This window comes from Panulirus ornatus, chromosome 1 (genome assembly GCF_036320965.1).
Source record: "Panulirus ornatus isolate Po-2019 chromosome 1, ASM3632096v1, whole genome shotgun sequence".
NCBI classification, from domain to species: domain Eukaryota; kingdom Metazoa; phylum Arthropoda; class Malacostraca; order Decapoda; family Palinuridae; genus Panulirus; species Panulirus ornatus.
Window position 1 is genome coordinate 14,738,371 of NC_092224.1, and position 23,885 is coordinate 14,762,255.

The 23,885-nt window shown below is 40.1% G+C and overlaps 1 protein-coding gene across 5 annotated transcripts in view; it reads left to right on the forward strand.

The window, feature by feature from the left end:
* The window catches only part of LOC139756702 (uncharacterized), a 294,843-nt gene that overhangs the window by 202,501 nt on the left and 68,457 nt on the right, over positions 1-23,885 (forward strand). For all 5 annotated transcript variants that reach the window (XM_071676596.1, XM_071676758.1, XM_071676671.1 and 2 more), the window contains exon 15: positions 12,855-12,955. In XM_071676596.1, the coding sequence (XP_071532697.1) occupies positions 12,855-12,955 (101 nt within the window). The remainder of the gene's footprint in view (positions 1-12,854; positions 12,956-23,885) is intronic.

The window sequence follows — 23,885 nt, forward strand, 5'->3', positions numbered from 1 at the left end:
CCAGGCGTGTAAGCACATATAATCATCATCTCTCATAATCCACTTTCATTTCTATCCAAATTGGCCTGTAACTCACTTCCTTACACTCTTTTTAAATATTCCCACAACTCTTGCATCATCATTAGTGAGTGCTACCCCTTTCTTGGCTCCCTCCCTCACACTAACCACTGACTTTACTTTGTTTCATTTAGAGCCAGAACATTCAGGTTCCCTTTCTTAAACCTGTTTCTCCAATCTTTTCCTCTTGGTTATATCCATACACACTCAGACACCTAGCCTAAGCTTTCAAGGAGGATGAGCATTCCTTACTTGGCACCATCTTCTGTTTTGTCTTATAGAAATTGAAATACAAGAAGATGAGCCAGCATAGTGCTCTAGTGCTTGTCAAGTTGCACTCCTCCAACCTAGGTAACTGACTTTTCTTTCTGCTTACCCACATATGGACTGCTGTCATTCTCTCCAAAACCATGCAATCTCTCCTTGTCACACACAACACTTTTCACACATGACTCAACTCACATAACTCATTGTTTGTAAGTCTAGGTTTTCCTGCAGTGAGCCCTATTCTCTGTTCTTGGCTTATGGCAAAGTAATAGAAGCAATTGATAGAGGTAGGAAACTTGAGCAGGAGTATTAGGTAGAAACATTGGGTAGAAGTAGATTGTGGAAACATTAGGTGGGAGCAGTAGGTAGAAGTAGTAGGTTGAACTGGTAGACACAGTAGTGGTAAAGGAGTTGGTAGAAACATTAGGTAGGAACCTCTGAAAACTATGTTGGAGTTGGTGTCTGCCAGTGGCATATTAGGGATGAAGTACAAAATGCTAAGAAGCAGCACTGGAGTTAACAATTCATGAGACTTTTTGCTGTGGTCACCCCACTTTAGGGAGTTCCCAAAGGGAATGGGCATCAGAAATATAAATAGATAAATCCAAGGAGAGGGTATTTAATACACTGCTCCCACCCTTCTTTTGTTTGGATTTATTATACTACAGAAAGAAAGTGGTTGTGTTATTTTATGATAAGAAATCATATTTTTAACCTAAATTGTTTACTTTTTTATCACTAGCAATGTAACGATATGATTTTTCTTGCCAATTCAGTTTAGTTTAACTTAAGAAATATCTAAGGTACTTGCATGAAAAGTAAAGTAACAAACTTACAGTCATTTTACCAGAATTTTGTAAAGATGATTTGTTGAATATAATCAACCAACAACTGCCACATGAGTTACCCTGTGAAATCTATTCCTTGTTTATATCGGTAATTGTTAAGTTAGCATTTTTGACAACATTGTTTCGACATAGATTTAGATTTGTGGCGTATGACTGGAAAGGAAGTATCATGTGATTTGTCATCAAATGGAATGTCACTGTTTCTAGGTAATTAAAGGTTTTTTCTGGAATACCTCTCTTCTTGGTTATTTATTTTTTATTTTTTATTTTGCTTTGTCGCTGTCTCCCGCGTTAGTGAGGTAGTGCAAGGAAACAGACGAAAGAATGGCCCAACCCGCCCACATACACATGTATATACATACACGTCCACACACGCAAATATACATACCTATACATCTCAATGTGCACGTACATATACACACACAGACATATATATATATACACATGTACATAATTCATACTGTCTGCCTTTATTTGTTCCCATCGCCACCTCGCCACACATGGGATAACAGCCCCCTCCCCCCTCATGTGTGCGAGGTAGTGCTAGGAAAAGACACCAAAGGCCCCATTCGTTTACACTCAGTCTCTAACTGTCATGTAATAATGCACTGAAACCACAGCTCCCTTTCCACATCCAGGCCACACACAACTTTCCATGGTTTACCCCAGACGCTTCACATGCCCTGGTTCAATCCATTGACAGCACGTCGACCCCAGTATACCACATTGTTCCAATTCACTCTATTCCTTGCACGCCTTTCACCCTCCTGCGTGTTCAGGCCCCGATCACTCAAAATCTTTTTCACTCCATCTTTCCACCTCCAATTTGGTCTCCCACTTCTCCTCGTTCCCTCCACCTCTGACACATATATCCTCTTGGTCAATCTTTCCTCACTCATTCTCTCCATGTGGCCAAACCATTTCAAAACACCCTCTTCTGCTCTCTCAACCACACTCTTTTTTTATTTCCACACATCTCTCTTACCCTTACATTACTTACTCGATCAAACCACCTCACACCACATATTGTCCTCAAACATCTCATTTTCAGCACATCCATCCTCCTGGGCACAACTCTATCCATAGCCCACGCCTCGCAACCATACAACTTTGTTGGAACCACTATTCCTTCAAACATACCCATTTTTGCTTTCCGAGATAATGTTCTCGACTTCCAAACATTCTTCAAGGCTCCCAGAATTTTCGCCCCCTCCCCCACCCTATGCTTCACTTCCGCTTCCATGGTTCCATCCGCTGCCAGATCCACTCCCAGATATCTAAAACACTTTACTTCTTCCAGTTTTTCTCCCTTCAAACTTACCTCCCAATTGACGACCCTCAACCTTACTGTACCTAATAACCTTGCTCTTATTCACATTTACTCTTAACTTTCTTCTTTCACACACTTTACCAAACTCAGTCACCGGCTTCTGCAGTTTCATACATGAATCAGCCACCAGCGCTGTATCATCAGTGAACAACAACTGACTCACTTCCCAAGCTCTCTCATCCACACCAGACTGCATACTTGCCCCTCTTTCCAAAACCCTTGCATTCACCTCCCTAACAACCCCATCCATAAACAAATTAAACAACCACGGAGACATCACACACCACTGCCGCAAACCTACATTCACTGAGAACCAATCACTTTCCTCTCTTCCTACACGTACACATGCCTTACATCCTCGATAAAAACTTTTCACTACGTCTAACAACTTGCCTCCCACACCATATATTCTTAAAACCTTCCACAGAGCATCTCTATCAACTCTATCATATGCCTTCTCCAGATCCATAAATGCTACATACAAATCCATTTGTTTTTCTAAGTATTTCTCACATACATTCTTGAAAGCAAACACCTGATCCACACATCCTCTACCACTTCTGAAACCACACTGCTCATCCCCAATCTGATGCTCTGTACATGCCTTCACCCTCTCAATCAATACCCTCCCATATAATTTACCAGGAATACTCAACAAACTTGGTACATTCTTATAAGTTTGTCATTGTTTTATGCCTGTGATACAATATATTTATTAATCTGCTTTAAAGATGAACTTCAAGCTCTCCAAGCTATTGCTCTTTCACCTACCTAGAGCAAGGCTAACAGTTTCTTCGATCTCATGTCCTTCTTCATAAGCTTCTCTTGTTTGGAATTCCTTCTTGGTTTTAGCTTTGAGATTAGACTGCATCTCTTTTTAAGCTTCCTGTACTGTTTGTGGGAACCTGTGAAAAATTTTAGTATCAGGCCTTATGCTTTTAGAATGATATCTTAAGATGAAGCTGGCCCAGGCTGTTTTACTGTTTTTCTTGACTGTTCGAGATTGTGAAGCCTTCATTTTCTCATGCATCAAGGATGTGAATGGATGTCTTGTCAATTTTTCATTGTCTGCCATAGCTGAGGCATGTTGCTGAAGTTGGTAGCATGGTTTTCATTTGCTGTAGATCCTCTGTCCTGTATTGTTAGCAAGCTTTCATACAGTATCACACACTAGGTAGCAGTTGGTAGGCACCCAACAACCAGGGAGGTATATTACCAGTACTACCCACCTCGGTATCAGAAGTGTGAATGGCATCTGCTTAGTTAGCCAGCACTTCAGTGGTTGTCAAGTTGCACTCCTTTGACCCAGGTAGCTGTCTTCTTTCTGCCTCACTAATAGGTGACTACTAGCATTCTGTCCACAAACATTCAGTCTCTCCCTGTTATATGCAACACTAAACAATGCTTAACTCATGCTGCTCATTCTTCGTAACTCTAGATATTCCTGCGGTGAGCACTATGTGCTAGCCCTGCCTTTTGGCAAAATGGTAGGAGCAGTAGATAGAAGCAGATGGTAGGAACATTTAGGCTGGGGCATTAAGTAGAAACATTAGTCAGAAGTAGTAGGTAGGAGTATTAGATAGAAGTAGTCATTAAGAACATTAGGTAGGAGCCTGTGCAAACACTGTGCTAGACTTGCTCTCTGCCAATGGCCTGTTAAGGGTGAGGCACTAAAGGCTAAGAAGTGGCACTAGAGTTCTTTAGTTATGAAGACTCCGTTGCCATGGCCACCCCTTTGATGGAGTTCCAATTGGAACAGGTGTCAGAGATGTAGATAGATAGATCACACACTTCATCTTCATTTACTTAATCTTAAAACCTATCTGCTGTAATGAATTTATCGATAGGTTCTCCTGGTTCAAGAGCTGGCATGGTGATGTTTCCATCAAATCCTGATACTTGTGTATGGAACCTGGGATAAGTTTTGAGCATGCGGATGTGCTGGATGTAGTTAGTAATAAAAATGGATCCACAAGATGGATTCTGAGAAGGGCGCCAACACTGAAGCATCTCTTTCAGGAAGTACAGAATCTCAAATGTATTGAGATATGCTTGCCAGATGGTTGAGTATATATTCACACTTATCCAGGAATGATGCAACATCTTCATAATGTTAATGACAAAGTGATAGCACAATTGAGAGCCAAATGCGTGAAATGCTTATCTTTCTGACTGATTGATTGGTTTTGCATAGGCAAAATATGCAATATGATTTATTGTCTTTGTTCTAGGGCTTGTGATCATAGTTGTGGGTTACTAATCTTAAAATGCAGTTAAGAGCTTGCTTTGTAGCACAAATGGCATTGGTTGTGGCATTTACAAGAAAATTGGAATATATTTTATCTTATGCAGCGATTCTCTCAAACTTTCACCTGTGCTTTTTAATAACTTGACTGAATGAGGCATAGATTAACATTACAAGGGAGGTTGGCAGGTGTTTTATATGAGCATATTTCACTGAAACCTCCTTTTCAGTGCTAAAGTTGTGTGTGGGTAGGTAGTAGGTGGTAGGCAGCCAAAGACCAGGGAGGTATATTACCAAGGCTACTTGCCTGGGTATCAGGAGGGTTAGTGATGGCTTTATAGTGAACCAGCACTTTAATGGTTTTCAGGCTCGCTCCTCTGACTTGAGTCACTGTCTTTTCTTTCTACCTCACCCACACATGGACTATTGGCATTCTTTCCACAAACATACTATCTCTTCTTTTCATACATAACTTTTGACAACTCTTCACTCACATAGCTCATTCTCTGTAACTCTTGAGTTTCCTGTGGTAAGCACTATGCTAGCCCAGCCTTTTGACAAAATGTTAGGAGCAATAGATTGAAGCATTAGTTGGGAACTTTTAAGCAGGTGCATTAGGTAGAAACATCATATAGAATTAGAGGGTAGGAACATTAGGTAGGAGCTTTAGTTAGAAATAATCAGTGTAAACATTATGTAGGAGCCTCTGCAACAATGGCTAGAGTTTCCTTCTGCCCGTGGCCTGTTAAGGCTGAGGCACTAAAAGGTGAGAAGTGGCACTGGAGTTCACTAGTTATGGAGATTTTTATTTTTTTCTAAGACCAGTCACAGGCAGAAGTCCACATCAAGGCTGGGCCTTTATTGAAATATAGGGAGAATTATGAAATAGAAAAAGAAAAGACAAGGGAAAGTATTTACAAATTTTGGAGAAAATGAAAATCCTCTCTTGTGAAATGTGTCAGGTCATGATTACTGGGAAAGACATGAGAAGGTAGAGAGTTCCAAAGCTTTGACGAGGAGGTATCAAAATGGCTCACCCATGTTATGCAGCAGGTTGCCTTGTATTGCGTGATCTAGCTGGTGGTGTGGCATGCAAGCAGCCAGCTCTCAGGAGCAGAAAGAAAAAAAAGTAATACCTCTTGAGGGAGTTACAGGTGGGAACAGGCATCAGAGATGTAGATAGATAGATCGAATAGATAGTTGTATGCTGTAAGACTTATCACAAAATCATTTCTCAGATAGTTCTTTTCTTTCATGCTACTGACTGCAGAGGGAATCTGTATTGTGGTTAGCTTCAAAAGTGCAAGTTATTCGTATTATCTAAAACAATATTCATCATGGGTAGTGCTTTGTACTTTCCATTGATAACTTACATACTGAATGATCCTGCACCCACTTTATAAGACCAGTTGGCAAAATAAGTTACATTACCATTTATAGAAATTTGGTTGTTTACAATTTCATTAAATGTCATCACTACAGTGCTTTTGCATATAGTCACTTGGACACTCCTTTTCAGAGGACGTGACCACATATGTCATATTATCATAATTGAGGTGTTTTCATTTTCTACTCAGACAGCTTGTTGGTTGTTTCAACTACTGCAGCTTCAGCTTGTTGTGAAAGCAACTTTTAGGCTTGTCAAGAGTTTCATGAATTTAATGCCTAATTCTCCTTTTACTGCAAAATATATCTCTGAATTTGCTGGGCATGGGATCATTCCTTGAACCAGATTAATTGAAAATTCGTCTCCTTTTTCTTGCAAAGGATTCGTTTTATTTTCCTTCAGATGGTCTATAGGTCTCAAAAATATCAGCAGTATCCTCTTCTTATACTTTATTGTATTGTTGTTAAAAATGGCCCCAGTAGACATGTATTATTCACTCTGATACCCTTAGTTTCTCAGGATTGAATAAATATTTTATCTTTTCATGGTCCTTGACCACCTTTTGTCTACATAGTCTCTACAATACATCTTTCTCTTACTTTGTTGGTCTTTCAAGAAATTGCCACTCAGCATATTGTTTTTTTCAATATGCTGGTTCAGAACCTTCCTTTTATCATTCTCCTCACTGAATATATCTGTGTTTCACTATTTGGAATAAATTCTGCAACTTTCTTTTGAAGAAGTTCTCTTTCTCTTGCTCGCATAAATTTTGTGAGATCTTTTTAGAGTATGTCCTGTATGTTCTATGCTGAAATGTTTAAAGATTGCAGAATTACCAGTGTTCCTGCATGAAAAATGAAAGCATATCTGCTGCATTGTGTTTAGACCTTTGTGCTTCCTTTACATGTTTTCGAGGGAGAAGGTAGAGTATCAATTAGATTATGTACTTGTTGGAAGCATTTCTTCTTGTAATTCTTCATCTTCAAGGAACTTGGAGGATGCTCTTCAGATCATACATATGGGCAGAACTAGAATATGCTTCTCAGGTTTGGTCACCTCACCTAAAGACACACAAGGAGCTGATAGAGAAGGTCCAGAGGAAGTACCAGACCTAAGACAGCTTAGTTAAGGGGGAAGGCTAAAGGCTTTGAATTTGCCAACCTTGAAAGAGAGAAGAATGAGGATGCTTGGTCTCGACCTTTATGTTTTAAAACAGGTTAATGACGTAGGGTAAGAGTAACCAGAGGGAGTAACATGAAATTAAGCAAGAAACTTGTTACAAATGTGTAAAGAAGTCCTTTTGTAGTACAAAAGTGGTGGTTGAATGGAATAGAATGACTAAAGACATGGTTAATAGAGACTGCATACATAAATACACCAAACCCTTGCTTTATGTGGAGATTATGTTCTGCAAAAACCTTGCACAAAGAGAAATCGCATATAACAAACCAGTAAGCATATAGAAAAAATAGGATGTGTGCAGCAGTATGAGATATAATGCCCCAAATGTATTTTAATCAGATTTTCATCAATTTAGTATATTAGGAATTAACACAAATCTCATTTAAGAAATTTGGGACTTTATTTCTGCTGGTTCTGGGGTTGGAGAAAATGTTACTGGATGTTTGGATGCTATATTTGTATTAACAAACACAAACACTGGATTGTTGGACTAGCAGATGTATCCACATTGCACAAGTAACACAGATCCACATACAACAGCGTTAACTGCAAGACTGACTTGCTGATGGGAACTTGGCTCACTCAACCCAGGACCCTCACTTATTCCACCTGTCTACCCTCGCTGAAGTTTTGGCACACTTTCTGCCATATGTACCTGAATAGTAGTCAGTTTTGACCACAAAAAGAGGGACTTGTAGAAGTAGGTTCCTTGCAGAATAGTGAAATGCATATAGTGATCCCGTATATAGGGAGAGATGGGTGTATAAGTTGTATGATTGTTGAGAATATTCAAGAGATTGGACTCCACAAGTGTAAAACTCCCTCCTCACAATATATGATTAGGTAAACACATGCATAAAATGTTAATGCATTATCTTGGAGGCTTTATATGTTGAAGCTGCACTTGTCTTGCAAAGATTAGTTGTCTTGGAATGGAAAGGAACTTAAGTTCTCAAAAGAAAAAAGAAAAGGAAAGAAAAAAAGGCTTTTCTAATAGAGACCACTTTCTGCCTGATGGTTCTACTTGAACACTATTCACAGGAAACTTGATTGTGTTTTGAGTGCTGTGAACAGTATCCTAGAAGATATTCTATGTAAGTCAAACAAGCCCCTATAAGATAAGGCAGCCTTAGAATTTTCAGGGGTATGTAATGTCATCTAGGTTTTACTTTGGAAAGTCACAAGGCTTTTATGTTGGCCTTCCAGACCACTCTTTCCCTTGGGTTATCCTGGATAATCCATTTTCTAAGTCCTGAAGACCTAGAATTTCTGCTTAGTAGAAAAATCACTCTTACTAGAAACCCACCCTAAAAAGTCCCCTGTATATAAGCATATGTCTTTCGGTAAAATAATTTAGACATACAGACACAGTGCCTTCTTCATGACACTTAATATGAAAAATTTTTTCCAAATGTTTCATCGTTATTATTCTGCAGTTACTGTGTGTTTAAATAGACTATGCTAAGAGTGCAAAGCATTCATGCAGTTGCCCGAGAGTCAACTTATGGCCATCACCTCCAGTCTGTTAGCTGTGCTTAACACTCATAAAGAACGACTGAACAAGCACCAACCAGGGGCATATCTAGGGGAAATAGCACCTATGGCAAGCACTGAAATTGCACTCCTGTCCAAATATATGACAATGATATTTTTTGTTTTTATTATTTCCACCAAGGAGATTATGTTTTTACATTTCTTCTTTAGGTCATCGCTGTCGACACTGTAACACAGTTCCTTGACATTGAGAAGGAACCCAAACTTGGCATCTGTGTCATGCGAATAAGTGAACCTTTCATCCATTTCTCTGTGAAGATGGTCGAGTGTTACCCTCATGACTCTTTCAATTTCCTCCATCTGTTAACCCAGCATCTCTTGAGTTCTCATCAGCCATCTGTTTCTTTTGTCTCTGACACTTTTCTTCTTCAACATTCCAGTGTCTCACTGACCCACACTTCTCGTTTATCATCGAAATGATCTCAAAGAGCTTTCAGATCCAGGGCAGCTTCATGGAAGTTCATGCTAGGAACCTGTAGCCTCTTTTGAACATAGTCAGTGCAAATGAGTATTTTGTACCAAAATCCTAGTAAAGTCAGAAGATCAAAACTCAGCATGCGGTTATACGTTATACAGCTGCCTTGCCTCACTTCTTGTTTCACTGGTCTCATTTTTATTGTCTATCATATCCAGGAGGACTTGCAGTATCTCTTCAAGGTACAAGTTGATGGGGTTTACTGCTTCTGTCCTTGCACTCCACCTGGTATTTTTGAGTTTTTCCCAACGCTGTGTTGAACGAGAGAAAAACACATAGAGAGCTTAGATGGTTCCAAAAAACGTGACCATCATTGGATCCTGCTTAGCTGCAGGTACACCTACCAAGCTTGTTTTCACATATTCTTAGTTGTACACCACTTCTGTGCCCAGCCATCACAGCAGCGTTGTCATAGCTCCATTTCATCTTTCTCTAGCTGTTTCAAGATGTCTTCAACCAAGCTCTCAGCATCCTTCTGGCTTATCTGGATAAAACTAAGGAAGGACTATTTAACACAGACTACTTTCCTCTCAAAAGCAACTTCCATGTACCTCGCTACGACTGACATCTGCTCACAGTGTGCTTGATCAGGAGTCGAGTTGAACAAGAGACCATAGTACTTGGCTCTATGAATGCTTCTCAGTAAACTCTGGTGAACAGTGGATGCTATCAGGTGGATGAATTCATTCTGGACACTTGGTGAAAGATAAGATGTGGGTCCAGCATGACCTTTCACATAGATCAAGTGTTCTTTCATGACAGGGTCAAAAATGGCCAGTAGTTTCACTAAGCCAAGAAAATTTCCCACAATGGTGTCATGATCATCATGTAGCTGAAGTGACTCTCTGTGTCTTCACAAAGCTAAGTTCTGAGTTGCAAGGAATTTTATGCAGTGAAGGATTCTTGTCAAGATATCAAGATATCATGCCACTTCTGCTTTTCCTTTTCAATCTGCAATTGAAGTTCCATGTTAATAACTCTGTTCTCAACTAAATTTCTTTCCATTTCTTTCCACTTCTTTCCACTGGGTGAAGCACTTCCGGTGATTCTTGGCATTTTCATGAACACTAAACCTTTCAGGTGCTTTCTACTGGTTGAACCCATTTTTTTTGCTCCAGTGAGGATTGATGGTCTGACCTAAAATAGAGAAGACAACAGATGCAAAATGCTGACTTTTTAGAAGGGGAATAGACCAGCCTTGACCGAGTCACTTCCTCACCATGACCATTCCCCAATTTTCTCTTGAACCAAGTTTTGTTCATTGAGCGGTTGTTTGTTGGTAGGAAAGGCCCCTCACTGTTCTGGAAATACTTTGAACCCAACTTTATAATTCTGTTCTTCATGCATCAGACAGAATTGCTTTTCCAGTATCCTTGTCAAACTTCAGAAGTCCAGTGTCATGTTGTTTAATTCCTTCTGGTATGGCAGTTGGAGACTCTTTAATACCATCCACTTCACTAGGTTCAGTCTTCAGTGTTCAGGTTCAGTCTTGTCAGATAAATTTTTGTCAGTACATTCAACATCATCACCAACACCATTGTCTTCCTTTCCTGTCATATTAACATTCTCTCTGGCACCCTCATTCCTAACCTTGTCATACTCAGTTTTATCTGACTTTACTTCCTATTTAATGTGTGACACATTTGTACTTGATCCGCCTTCAGATTCCAACAAACTTGTAGCAAGTGCAGATGTCTTCATGGAACTTGTCAAACTACTTGATCCAGGCATATCAAAGAAGGGCATTAAGAACTTGGCTGATTTTTTGGTTTCCTTTCCCTCCATCTTTTGTCTCTTTCGCACTTCAGCTCCACTTTTCTTCTTTGTGAAAAAAAATGTTTCATGGACTTCTTAGAATTAGCTAGAATAAAGAAGTAACACTTTTCAATAAGAACATTAAATTTCATTTGCACCAAGTGGTATCTTTTACTGAAGCAAATTAAAATTAGATTAATATTTATATTAATAGAATGGAAAAAGGTGAGAACAAAGGACATAAAGGGAGTGGGGGAGGAATGGGATGTATTTATGGAAGCAGTGATGGCTTGCACAAAAGATGCTTGTGGCATGAGAAGCATGGAAGGTGGGCAGATTAGAAAGGGTAGTGAGTGGTGTGATGAAGAAGTAAGATTGTTAGTGAAAGAGAAGAGAGAGGCATTTGGACGATTCTTTTAGGGAAATAATGCAAATGACTGGGAGATGTATAAAAGAAAGAGGCAGGAGGTCAAGAGAAAGGTGCGAGAGGTGAAAAAGAGGGCAAATGAGAGTTGGGGTGAAAGAGTATCACTAAATTTTAGGGAGAATAAAAAGATGTTTTGGAAGGAGGTAGATTAAAGTGCGTAAGACAAGGGAACAAATGGGAACATCTGTGAAGGGGGCTAATGGTGATGTGAGAAGGAGATGAAGTGAGTATAATGAATGAAATAAAATAAAAAGTGTTATTTTGTTTCTATCTTTAGTTCTTCTCCCAAGATGTACTATGTATCTTATGCCACTGTGTTGGAGGGTGGCTTTTGCAAAACCTCTCCAAACACCACTGTCTTAGGATGTGACTGCACAGTCCACCATAATTATACTCCTTTTACATATTCTATCATTATACTTTTATTACTTCGTTGTACCCTTTCTTGCACATGTTTGTCTTTACCCTACCTAAGTTCAGTAGACATCATTCTAATTACATTGATTTTCTTATTTGTGCACATACTTCCTATGCACTTCATCTTTATTCAGAGAAACACTTCTTTCGTGTTACTGTAGAATGTATTTTATTGATTCTTTGTGTTCTCTTTTTAATTCTCATTGTCCTCGTCTTGAGAAATCACTCTTAAGTTACCTGCACTCAGTTAGTGATTCTGATGGTAAAAGGCCATTTAAGTAGTGTGCATTTCTTTTAACATACCAGAGACATTGTGCTTCACATTTTTTTCTTTTGATTTAAGAGCTTCAGCAACTTGTTTACCTTTAAAAATTCTCTTGCCATCCATTTATTCATCCTGGGATTTTGGAGTAAGCGAAGCATATACTGAATAAAGACTCGGTTAGTGGAGTTATGGGTTAGAAATCCCTGTGGTGAACTTGATAAGGGATTTAGAAAAATCTAAGCTTCTTTAAGTAGGAGCAAGGCATTTGTCTTTATTTGGTTCTGAGAGACTATCAGTCCTCATCACTATAGATGGCAAAGTTGTGTACCTAGTAAGTTAAGAATTAAGAGGTATGAGGTTATTTAAGAAGTTTTATGAGAAAAGATATAAAACATTGAGAATGAAAGCAGGAATTTTAAGTAGATAGAAGATACTGACAGAGAAGAAAAGCATGTAGGTGGAAGAAGGGGTCTAAGGAAGGAAGTAGAAGATTTGATGGGGTATTTTAGAGCTTTTGTACTTATAGAGAGAAAATATTGTTATCAGATTCAGTATTTCCTCGCCAAGCCTTAGCTATCTTTGCTCATGGCAGATTGTTACAGTTTGGATAATAATTATCCCAGAAAATTTTCTCTTCTCCAACAGAGGGTCCCTACAAAGCTTTGGTTCTGGAAATGACTTTGCCATCTTCTTCATATGCCACAGTTGCCCTTCGAGAGTTACTCAAGATGGACACTTCTTCCCAGGTTAGTATTGGTATTTTTCCCCTCCACAGTTTGGACTTTCTGTTATAGATGTTTGAAGACTTAACACTTTCACATTCAAAGTTAGGCCCTTTCCTGCAAAAAAATTCAGGGACTATTAGGTTTGATCAGTATTGTCTTTTTATACTGTGTGAAAGATATTCATTTTACAATAAAGAAAAATCATGTAAGAATATGCTTAGAGCACTATCAATTGTTTGAGTGATGAAAAATTTTTGATTGCTCTTTCAGCATAGGGCATTAAAGACAGTCTGCTGAGATGTGCTCAGTACACTTAATATGTGGGTTCTCACCCCATTTATTTTGTTGTAATTAGAGTTCTTAACTTTTTTGTTCTTTATTGAAAAATTGGTTGTTTCATTCACACTTGGTCTCTAGCTGTCGTGTAATGCGCCAAAACCACAGCTCCCTATCCACATCCATATTCATACTTGCTTGCCCTCATCCATTCCTGGCGACACCTTGTCCCACAGGAAACAGCATCGCTACCCCATGCTTCGGCGAGGTAGCACCAGGAAAACCGACAAAAAAGGCCACATTCATTCGTGCTTGGTCTCTATCTATCATGTGTAATGCATTGAAACCACAGCTCCCTATCCACATCCAGGCCCCACATACCTTTCCATGGTTTACCCCAGACGCTTCACATACCCTGGTTCGGTCCATTGACAGCACGTTGACCCTAGTATACCACATCATTCCAAGCCACTTATTCACCCTCCTGTATGTTGAGGCCCGATCACTCAAAATCTTTTTCACTCCATCCTTCCACCTCCAATTTGGTCTCCTGCTTCTCTGTATTCCCTCCATCTCTGACATAAATATACCCTCTTTGTGAACCTTTCCTCACTCATTCTCTCCATGTGTCCAAACGATCTCGGTACACCCTCTTCTGCTTTCTCACCTATACTCTTTATTTTTATTACCACATATGCAGTCTGTTGTGGATGAGAGAGCTTGGGAAGTGAGTCAGTTGTTGTTCGCTGATGATACAATGCTGATGGCTGATTCATGTGAGAAACTGCAGAAGCTGGTGACTGAGTTTGGTAAAGTGTGTGAAAGAAGAAAGTTAAGAGTAAATGTGAATAAGAGCAAGGTTATTAGGTACAGTAGGGTTGAGGGTCAAGTCAATTGGGAGGTAAGTTTGAATGGAGAAAAACTGGAAGAAGTAAAGTGTTTTAGATATCTGGGAGTGGATCTGGCAGCGGATAGAACCATGGAAGCGGAAGTGAATCATAGAGTGGGGGAGGGGGCGAAAATTCTGGGAGCCTTGAAGAATGTGTGGAAGTCGAGAACATTATCTTGGAAAGCAAAAATGGGTATGTTTTTGAAGGACTAGTGGTTCCAACAATGTTGTATGGTTGCGAGGCGTGGGCTATGGATAGAGTTTTGCACAGGAGGGTGGATGTGCTGGAAATGAGATGTTTGAGGACAATATGTGGTGTGAGGTGGTTTGATCGAGTAAGTAATGTAAGGGTAAGAGAGATGTGTGGAAATAAAAATAGTGTGGTTGAGAGAGCAGAAGAGTGTGTTTTGAAATGGTTTGGGCACATGGAGAGAATGAGTGAGGAAAGATTGACCAAGAGGATATATGTGTCGGAGGTGGAGGGAACAAGGAGAAGTGGGAGACCAAATTGGAGGTGGAAAGATGGAGTGAAAAAGATTTTGAGTGATCAGAGCCTGGACATGCAGGAGGGTGAAAGGCGTGCAAGGAATAGAGTGAATTGGAACGATGTGGTATACCGGGGTCGACGTGCTGTCAATGGATTGAACCATGGCATGTGAAGCATCTGGAGTAAACCATGGAAAGTTTTGTGGGGCCTGGATGTGGAAAGGGAGCTGTGGTGTTGGTGCATTATTACCTGACAGCTAGAGACTGAGTGTGAACGAATGGGGCCTTTGTTGTCTTTTCCTAACACTACCTCACACACATGAGGGGGAAGGGGGTTGTTAATCCATGTGTGGCGGGATGGCGATGGGAATAAATAAAGGCAGACAGTATGAATTATGTACGTGTGTATATATGTATATGTCTGTGTGTGTATATATATGTGTACATTGAGATGTATAGGTGTGTATATTTGCGTGTGTGGACGTGGATGTATATACATGTGTATGTGGGTGGGTTGGGCCATTCTTTCGTCTGTTTCCTTGTGCTACCTCACTAACGCGTGAGACAGTGACAAAGCATAATAATAATAATAATCTCTCCTACCCTTTTATTACTTATTGAAACCACCTCACACCACTTATTGTCCACAAACATCTCATTTCCAACACATCTGCCCTCCTCTGTACATCCCCATCTATAGCCCATGCCTCACACCCTTATAATATTGTTGGAACCACTATTCCTTCACACACTCATTTTTGCTCACCGAGATAATGTTCTCTCTTTCCACACATTTTTTTTTATTACCACATATCTCTCTTACCTTTTCATTACTTAGTGAAACCACCTCACACCACTTACTGTCCTCAAACGTCTCATTTCCAACACATCTGCCTTCTTCTGTACAAACCCCATCTATAGCCCATGCCTCATGCCCATGTAATATTTGTGGAACCACTGTTCCTTCACACACCCATTTTTGCTCTCAGATAATGTTTTCTCTTTCCACATATTCTTCATCTCTCCCAAGACCTTCACCCCATCCCCCACCCTGTGACTCAATTCCGCATCCATGGTCTCATTTGCTGCTAAGGCCTCTCCCACATATCTAAAACACTTCACTTACTCCACTTTTTCTCCATTCAAACTTACATCTCAACTACCTTGTCCCTCAACACTACTGAACCTAATAACCTTGCTCTTATTCACATTTACCCTCAACTTTCTCCTTTTACACGGTTTTCCAAAATCAGTCACCAACTTTTGCAGTTTCTCTCTCGAATCAGCCACCAGTGCTGTATCATCAGTGAACAATAACTGACTCACTGCCGGGACCTTTCATCCCCAACAGACTGCATACTCGCCCCTCTCTCCAAAACTCTTGCATTTAACTCCCTAACCATCCCATCCATAAACAAATTTAAGAACCATGGCATTACACACCCCTGCCACAGACTGACCTTCACTGGGAACCAATCACTCTCCTCTCTTCCTACTCATATGCCTGCCTGTCATCCTTGGTAAAAACTTTTCAATGCTTGTAGCAGCTCACCTCCCACTCCATATACTTGTAAGGCCTTCCACAAAGCATCTCTATCAACCCTATCATACGCCTTCTCCAGATCCGTAAATGCTACATACAGACCTATCTGTTTTTCTAAGTATTTCTTACACACATTCTTCAAAGCAGACACCTTATCCACACATCCTCTACCACTTCTGAAACCACACTGTTCGTACCCAATCTAATGCTCTGTACATGCCTTTACCCTCTCATTCAGTACCCTCCCATACAGCTTTCCGGTATTACTTAGCAAACTTATGCCTCTCTAGTTTGAATATTCACCTTTATCTCTCCAGTATTACTTAGCAAACGTATGCCTCTCTAGTTTGAATATTCACCTTTATCTCCTTTGCCTTTGTATAATGGCATTATACATGCCTTCAGCCCACCAATCCACAGGCACTTCACCATGATCCCCACATACATTGAATATCTTTACCTACCAATCAACAACACAATAACCTTCTTTCGTAATAGATTCAACTGCAATACCATCCAAACCTGCAACCTTGCCAGAGTAAGGCTTTCACCACCTCTTCTCTTTTAACCCCATTCTCCCTGAACCTTTCACTTTGCACATCATGCCAACCAAAACACCCTACATCTGCCACACTAACATCAAAGACATTTAACGAACCTTCAAAATACTCACTCCATCTGCTTCTCACTTCATCACTATGTTATGTTCTGCCTCCACCCCTTACTTTGAAGGGTGTATAATCAGCCCATAGGCCCATTAAAACAGATAACTCTGAAATAACAGCTTCTGTTAACAGAGAGATTTGGGCTAGACACAGATTCCCTTACCATCTGGCTAACATCTCCTGACAGCTGTCGGCTGTAATGATATACCTACTTTTCCCTTCTTCTCAGGTTTGTTAAATACCAAACACAGATATATTATTTTTTATTATACTTTGTCGCTGTCTCCCGCGTTTGCGAGGTAGCGCAAGGAAACAGACGAAAGAAATGGCCCAACCCCCCCCCATACACATGTATATACATACGTCCACACACGCAAATATACATACCTACACAGCTTTCCATGGTTTACCCCAGACGCTTTACATGCCCTGCTTCAATCCACTGACAGCACGTCAACCCCGGTATACCACATCGCTCCAATTCACTCTGTTCCTTGCCCTCCTTTCACCCTCCTGCATGCTCAGGCCCCGATCACACAAAATCTTTTTCACTCCATCTTTCCACCTCCAATTTGGTCTCCCTCTTCTCCTTGTTCCCTCCACCTCCGACACACACATCCTCCTAGTCAATCTTTCCTCACTCATCCTCTCCATGTGCCCAAACCACTTCAAACACAGATAAAATTCAATAAAAATAAATTTTTATTTATTATTTATTTTGCTTTGTCGCTGTCTCCCACGTTAGCGAGGTAGCGCAAGGAAACAGACGAAAGAATGGCTCAACCCGCCCACATACACATGTATATACATACACGTCCACACACGCAAATATACATACCTATACATCTCAATGTACACATACATATACACACACAGACATATACATATATACACATGTACATAATTCATACTGTCTGCCTTTATTTGTTCCCATTGCCACCTCGCCACACATGGAATAACAACCCCCTCCCCCCTCATGTGTGCGAGGTAGCACTAGGAAAAGACACCAAAGGCCCCATTCGTTCACACTCAGTCTCTAGCTGTCATGTAATAATGCACCGAAACCACAGCTCCCTTTCCACATCCAGGCCCCACACAACTTTCCATGGTTTACCCCAGACGCTTCATGTTGATTTACCTCAGATGCTTCACATGCCCTGGTTCAATCCATTGACAGCACGTCGACCCCGGTATACAACATCATTCCAATTCACTCTATTCCTTGCACGCCTTTCACCCTCCTGCATGTTCAGGCCCTGATCACTCAAAATCTTTTTCACTCCATCTTTCCACCTCCAATTTGCAAAAATAAATATGGCTCTCTCGTGACATAAATAATACAATTTATACTTGATCCATAGATATCTCTCTCTTTATTTCTTTACTTAACATCTCTTTGGCAAATTTACTGGCCTCAAATATATAATCTAAGGGTTTGAAATGACTGATGTGTACAGATTACATTATACATTTACCTATAGCTTTGTATCACATCCCACCTTTATTGGCCATCTGAGAGAGAGGCTTGACCTTGGCATTCTTCCAGTTTCTATACAAATTCTTCATATCACTTTCTCTTGTCTCTTACATATGTTTTGTTGTTCCATAATTTGTAATAATATTGAAAATATTAACTTAATTTGTTTACACGAATAAACAAAATCTCTTATATATTCACATACAATATCAAGACCCTCAAAACAATATAATGTACACTAGACATATCATTCGTCAAAGAAAACTGAATTGGATATGATGGATAACCATAATATTTATGGGTAAATAGGAGAGATAACTGTAACATCCCCTTCCAAAAAGAGATATGAGTCAGCCACTAGTTGACTCATGACTAATTGGTATAAGAGACAATACATCAGTTATAACATTATCCATTCCTATTATATGCCTAATAATCAAATTATAATCTTGTAACAAAAGACTCCACCTTGTTAAACGTTGGTTTGCATTTTTCATTGTATGCAAAAATACAAGGGCATTGTAATCTGTAAACACTTAGATCGGCCTACCTACTCCTCTCAAATATACATCAAAATGATTCAAACTTAAAGTCAAGGCTATTGTTTCCTCTTCAGTAGTACTATAGTTTTTCTGATAGGACAGAAACTTCTTTGAAAAATAACAAATTGGAAAATCAGTATCATCTTTCTCCTGCATTAAGACCACCAACCCCAAAATCATTCACATCTATATACAATTTAAATGGTCTATCATAATTTGGAGTAGAAAGTATGGGTGTATGTACAAGTATCTTTTTCAATTTCTTAAAGGCCTCATCACACTGATTACTCCATGCAAATTTGACTTTCTTTTACAATAAGTTGGTTACTGGTAAAGCAATGATTGAAAAATTCTTACAAAACCTATGATGATATCCATCCATACTTAGAAATCTCAATACTTCTTTCTTATTTGTAGGTGCTGGAAATTTTACAATACTTTCTATCTTAGCAGTGATTGGTTTTACACATCCCTGACCAACAACATAACCTAGATATTCTACAGTTGCTTTAGTAAATTCACTCTTTATTAGGTTTACTGTCAAATTTGCTTTGTCTAACCTATTCAACACCTCCCTCACTAAATACAAATGTTCTTCCCAAGTTTTTGAATATGATATCATATGTATATACAGAACAATCTTTAACCATACACAATACTTGATTTACTGATCGTTGGAAAGTGTTCCCACTGTTTTTCATACCAAAGGGCATCACTTTATACTGATACAAGCCATCCATAGTTACAAATGCAGAAATTTCTTTTGCTCTTTGAGTCAAAGGTACTTCCCAATACCCTTTCAAGAAGTCTAACTCAGTTACAAATTTAGCATCTCCTATCTGATCAATACAAACATCTACTCTTGGAATAGGATACGAGTCAGCTGCAGTTATCTTATTCACCTTTCTGAAATCAGTACAAAATCTGTAGGTAATACCATTAGGTTTGTTTATTAACACTCAAGGTGAACTCCAAGGACTATTACTTTTTTCACTCAGATCATTGTCAAGCATATACTGTACTTCTTTTCTCATTATCTCTCTCATTTTAGGATTCACTCCATAAGGGTGCTGCTTGTTAGGTACTGCATCGTCAGTTTTGACATCATGCAGTAATACATCAGTTCTTTTAGAACTTCAGAAAACAAACACCTAAACTCATTCTTTATTTGTATGATCTCATCTCTTCTCTCAGTTTCTAAATGATCAAGCTTCTTTTTCAAATTATGTAACATACTTCTCTCAGTTTCTAGATGATCAAGCTTCTTTTTCAAATTATGTAACATCTGAATTTTTTAACAATTTGTCTTCACATCTCCAACTTTACATTCACACTTCCATCCACATCCACATGCACAATGCACATTTGTAACCTCGTCTTCCTTTGCAGAATTTCTATCATGATAAGGTTTTATCATTTTTGTGTGACACAGTTGGCTTAGCTTGCATCTTTCTGGAGTATTCACAATATAGCTCAAATCACCCACTCTTTTCTCAATAACCCAGGGACCATAAAACCTTGCTTTCAGAGGATTTCCTGTCTGAGGCAATAATACCAACACTCGATCACCTGGTTTGAACTCTGTTTCTAGATATTTTGTAATACCATACCTTCATATCTTCTTAATACCCTTTCAAATTTTCTGCAGCAATCTCTTTAGCTCTCCACTATCTGGATCTTTATCTTGTGGAGGCGAAAGTGAAGATTTGTAGAGGTTGTCAGAAAAGAAGAGAGTATGTTGGGGTGAAAAGAGTAGTGAGAGTAAGTGAGCTTGGGAAGGAGACTTGTGTGAGGAAGTACCAGGAGAGACTGAGTACAGAATGGAAAAAGGTGAGAACAAAGGAGATAAGGGGAGTGGGGGAGGAATGGGACTCTTTCTTTATACATCTCCCAGTCATTTGCACTATTTCCCTGCAAAACTCATCCAAATGCCTCTCTCTTCTCTTTCACTAATAATCTTACTTCATCCTACCACTCACTGTCCTATCTAATCTGCCCACCTCCCACACTTCTCATGCCACAAGCATGTTTTGCGCACGCCATCACTGCTTTCCTAAATAACTCCCATTACTCCTCCACTCCCCTTACGTCCTTTGCTCTCACCTTTTTCCATTCTGTACTCAGTCTCCCCTGGTACTTCCTCACACAGGTCTCCTTCCCAAGATCACTTACTCTCACCACTCTCTTCACCCCAACATTCTCTCTTTTCTGAAAACCTCTACAAATCTTCACCTTCGCCTCCACAAGATAACACTCAGACATCCCCCCAGTTGCACTTCTCAACACATTAACATCCAAAAGTCTCTCTTTTAAACACCTATCAAGTAACACGTAATCCTATAATGCTCTCTGGCCATCTCTCTTACTTACATATGTATACTTATTTATTTTTTTTTTTTTTTGCTTTGTCGCTGTCTCCCGCTTTTGCGAGGTAGCGCAAGGAAACAGACGAAAGAAATGGCCCAACCCATCCCCATACACATGTATATACATACGTCCACACACACAAATATACATACCTACACAGCTTTCCATGGTTTACTCCAGACGCTTCACATGCCCTGATTCAATCCACTGACAGCACGTCAACCTCGGTATACCACATCGATCCAATTCACTCTGTTCCTTGCCCTCCTTTCACCCTCCAGCATGTTCAGGCCCCGATCACACAAAATCTTTTTCACTCCATCTTTCCACCTCCAATTTGGTCTCCCACTTCTCGTTCCCTCCACCTGCGACACATATATCCTCTTGGTCAATCTTTCCTCACTCATTCTCTCCATGTGCCCAAACCATTTCAAAACACCCTCTTCTGCTCTCTCAACCACGCTCTTTTTATTTCCACACATCTCTCTTACCCTTACGTTACTTACTCGATCAAACCACCTCACACCACACATTGTCCTCAAACATCTCATTCCCAGCACATCCATCCTCCTGCGCACCACTCTATCCATAGCCCACGCCTCGCAACCATACAACATTGTTGGAACCACTATTCCTTCAAACATACCCATTTTTGCTTTCCGAGATAATGTTCTCGACTTCCACACATTCTTCAAGGCTCCCAGGATTTTCGCCCCCTCCCCCACCCTATGATCCACTCCTGCTTCCATGGTTCCATCCGCTGCCAGATCCACTCCCAGATATCTAAAACACTTTACTTCCTCCAGTTTTTCTCCATTCGAACTTACCTCCCAGTTGACTTGACCCTCAACCCTACTGTACCTAATAACCTTGCTCTTATTCACATTTACTCTTAACTTTCTTCTTTCACACACTTTACCAAACTCAGTCACCAGCTTCTGCAGTTTCTCACATGAATCAGCCACCAGCGTTGTATCATCAGCGTACAACAACTGACTCACTTCCCAAGCTCTCTCATCCCCAACTGACTTCATACTTGCCCCTCTTTCCAAAACTCTTGCATTTACCTCTCTAACAACCCCATCCATAAACAAATTAAACAACCATGGAGACATCACACACCCCTTCCGCAAACCTACTTATTTATATCTCTCTTTTTAAACCAGGTATTCCCAATCACTAGTCCTTTTTCAGCACACTAATCTACAAGCTCTTCACCATTTCCATTTACAACACTGTATGTATATGTATACATTGAAATTTATAGGTATGTATACATTTCAATGTATATATATACGTGTATGTGGGTGGGTTGGGCCATTCTTTCGTCTGTTTCCTTGCTCTGCCTCACTAACGCGTGCGGGGGAGGGGGTGTCATTTCATTTGTGGCGGGGTGGCGACGGGAATGAATAAAGGCAGCAAATATGAATTATGTACATGTGTATATATGAATATATCTGTGTATGTATATATATGTATACGTTGAAATGTATAGGTATGTATATGTGCATGTTTGGATGTGTATGTATATACATGTGTAGTGGGTGGGTTGGGCCATTCTTTCGTCTGTTTCCTTGTGCTACCTCCCAAACGTGGGAGACAGCGACATAGTATAATAAATAGATAAAATAAATATCAAACTTTCAAACTATTCGCCACCTTCAAACTATTCGCCATTTCCTGCGTTAGCAAGGTAGCGTTAAGAACAGAGGATGTAAGGCATGTGTATGTGTAGGAAGAGAGGAAAGTGATTGGTTCTCAGTGAATGTAGGTTTGTGGCAGGGGTGTGTGATGTCTCCATGGTTGTTTAATTTGTTTATGGATGGGGTTGTTAGGGAGGTGAATGCAAGAGTTTTGGAAAGAGGGGCAAGTATGAAGTCTGTTGGGGATGAGAGAGCTTGGGAAGTGAGTCAGTTGTTGTTCGCTGATGATACAGCGCTGGTGGCTGATTCATGTGAGAAACTGCAGAAGCTTGTGACTGAGTTTGGTAAAGTGTGTGAAAGAAGAAAGTTAAGAGTAAATGTGAATAAGAGCAAGATTATTAGGTACAGTAGGGTTGAGGGTCAAGTCAATTGGGAGGTGAGTTTGAATGGAGAAAAACTGGAGGAAGTGAAGTGTTTTAGATATCTGGGAGTGGATCTGGCAGCGGATGGAACCATGGAAGCGGAAGTGGATCATAGGGTGGGGGAGGGGGCGAAAATTCTGGGGGCCTTGAAGAATGTGTGGAAGTCGAGAACATTATCTCGGAAAGCAAAAATGGGTATGTTTGAAGGAATAGTGGTTCCAACAATGTTGTATGGTTGCGAGGCGTGGGCTATGGATAGAGTTGTGCGCAGGAGGATGGATGTGCTGGAAATGAGATGTTTGAGGACAATGTGTGGTGTGAGGTGGTTTGATCGAGTAAGGAACCTAAGGGTAAGAGAGATGTGTGGAAATAAAAAGAGCGTGGTTGAGAGAGCAGAAGAGGGTGTTTTGAAATGGTTTGGGCACATGGAGAGAATGAGTGAGGAAAGATTGACCAAGAGGATATATGTGTCGGAGGTGGAGGGAACGAGGAGAAGAGGGAGACCAAATTGGAGGTGGAAAGATGGAGTGAAAAAGATTTTGTGTGATCGGGGCCTGAACATGCAGGAGGGTGAAAGGAGGGCAAGGAATAGAGTAAATTGGAGCGATGTGGTATACCGGGGTTGACGTGCTGTCAGTGGA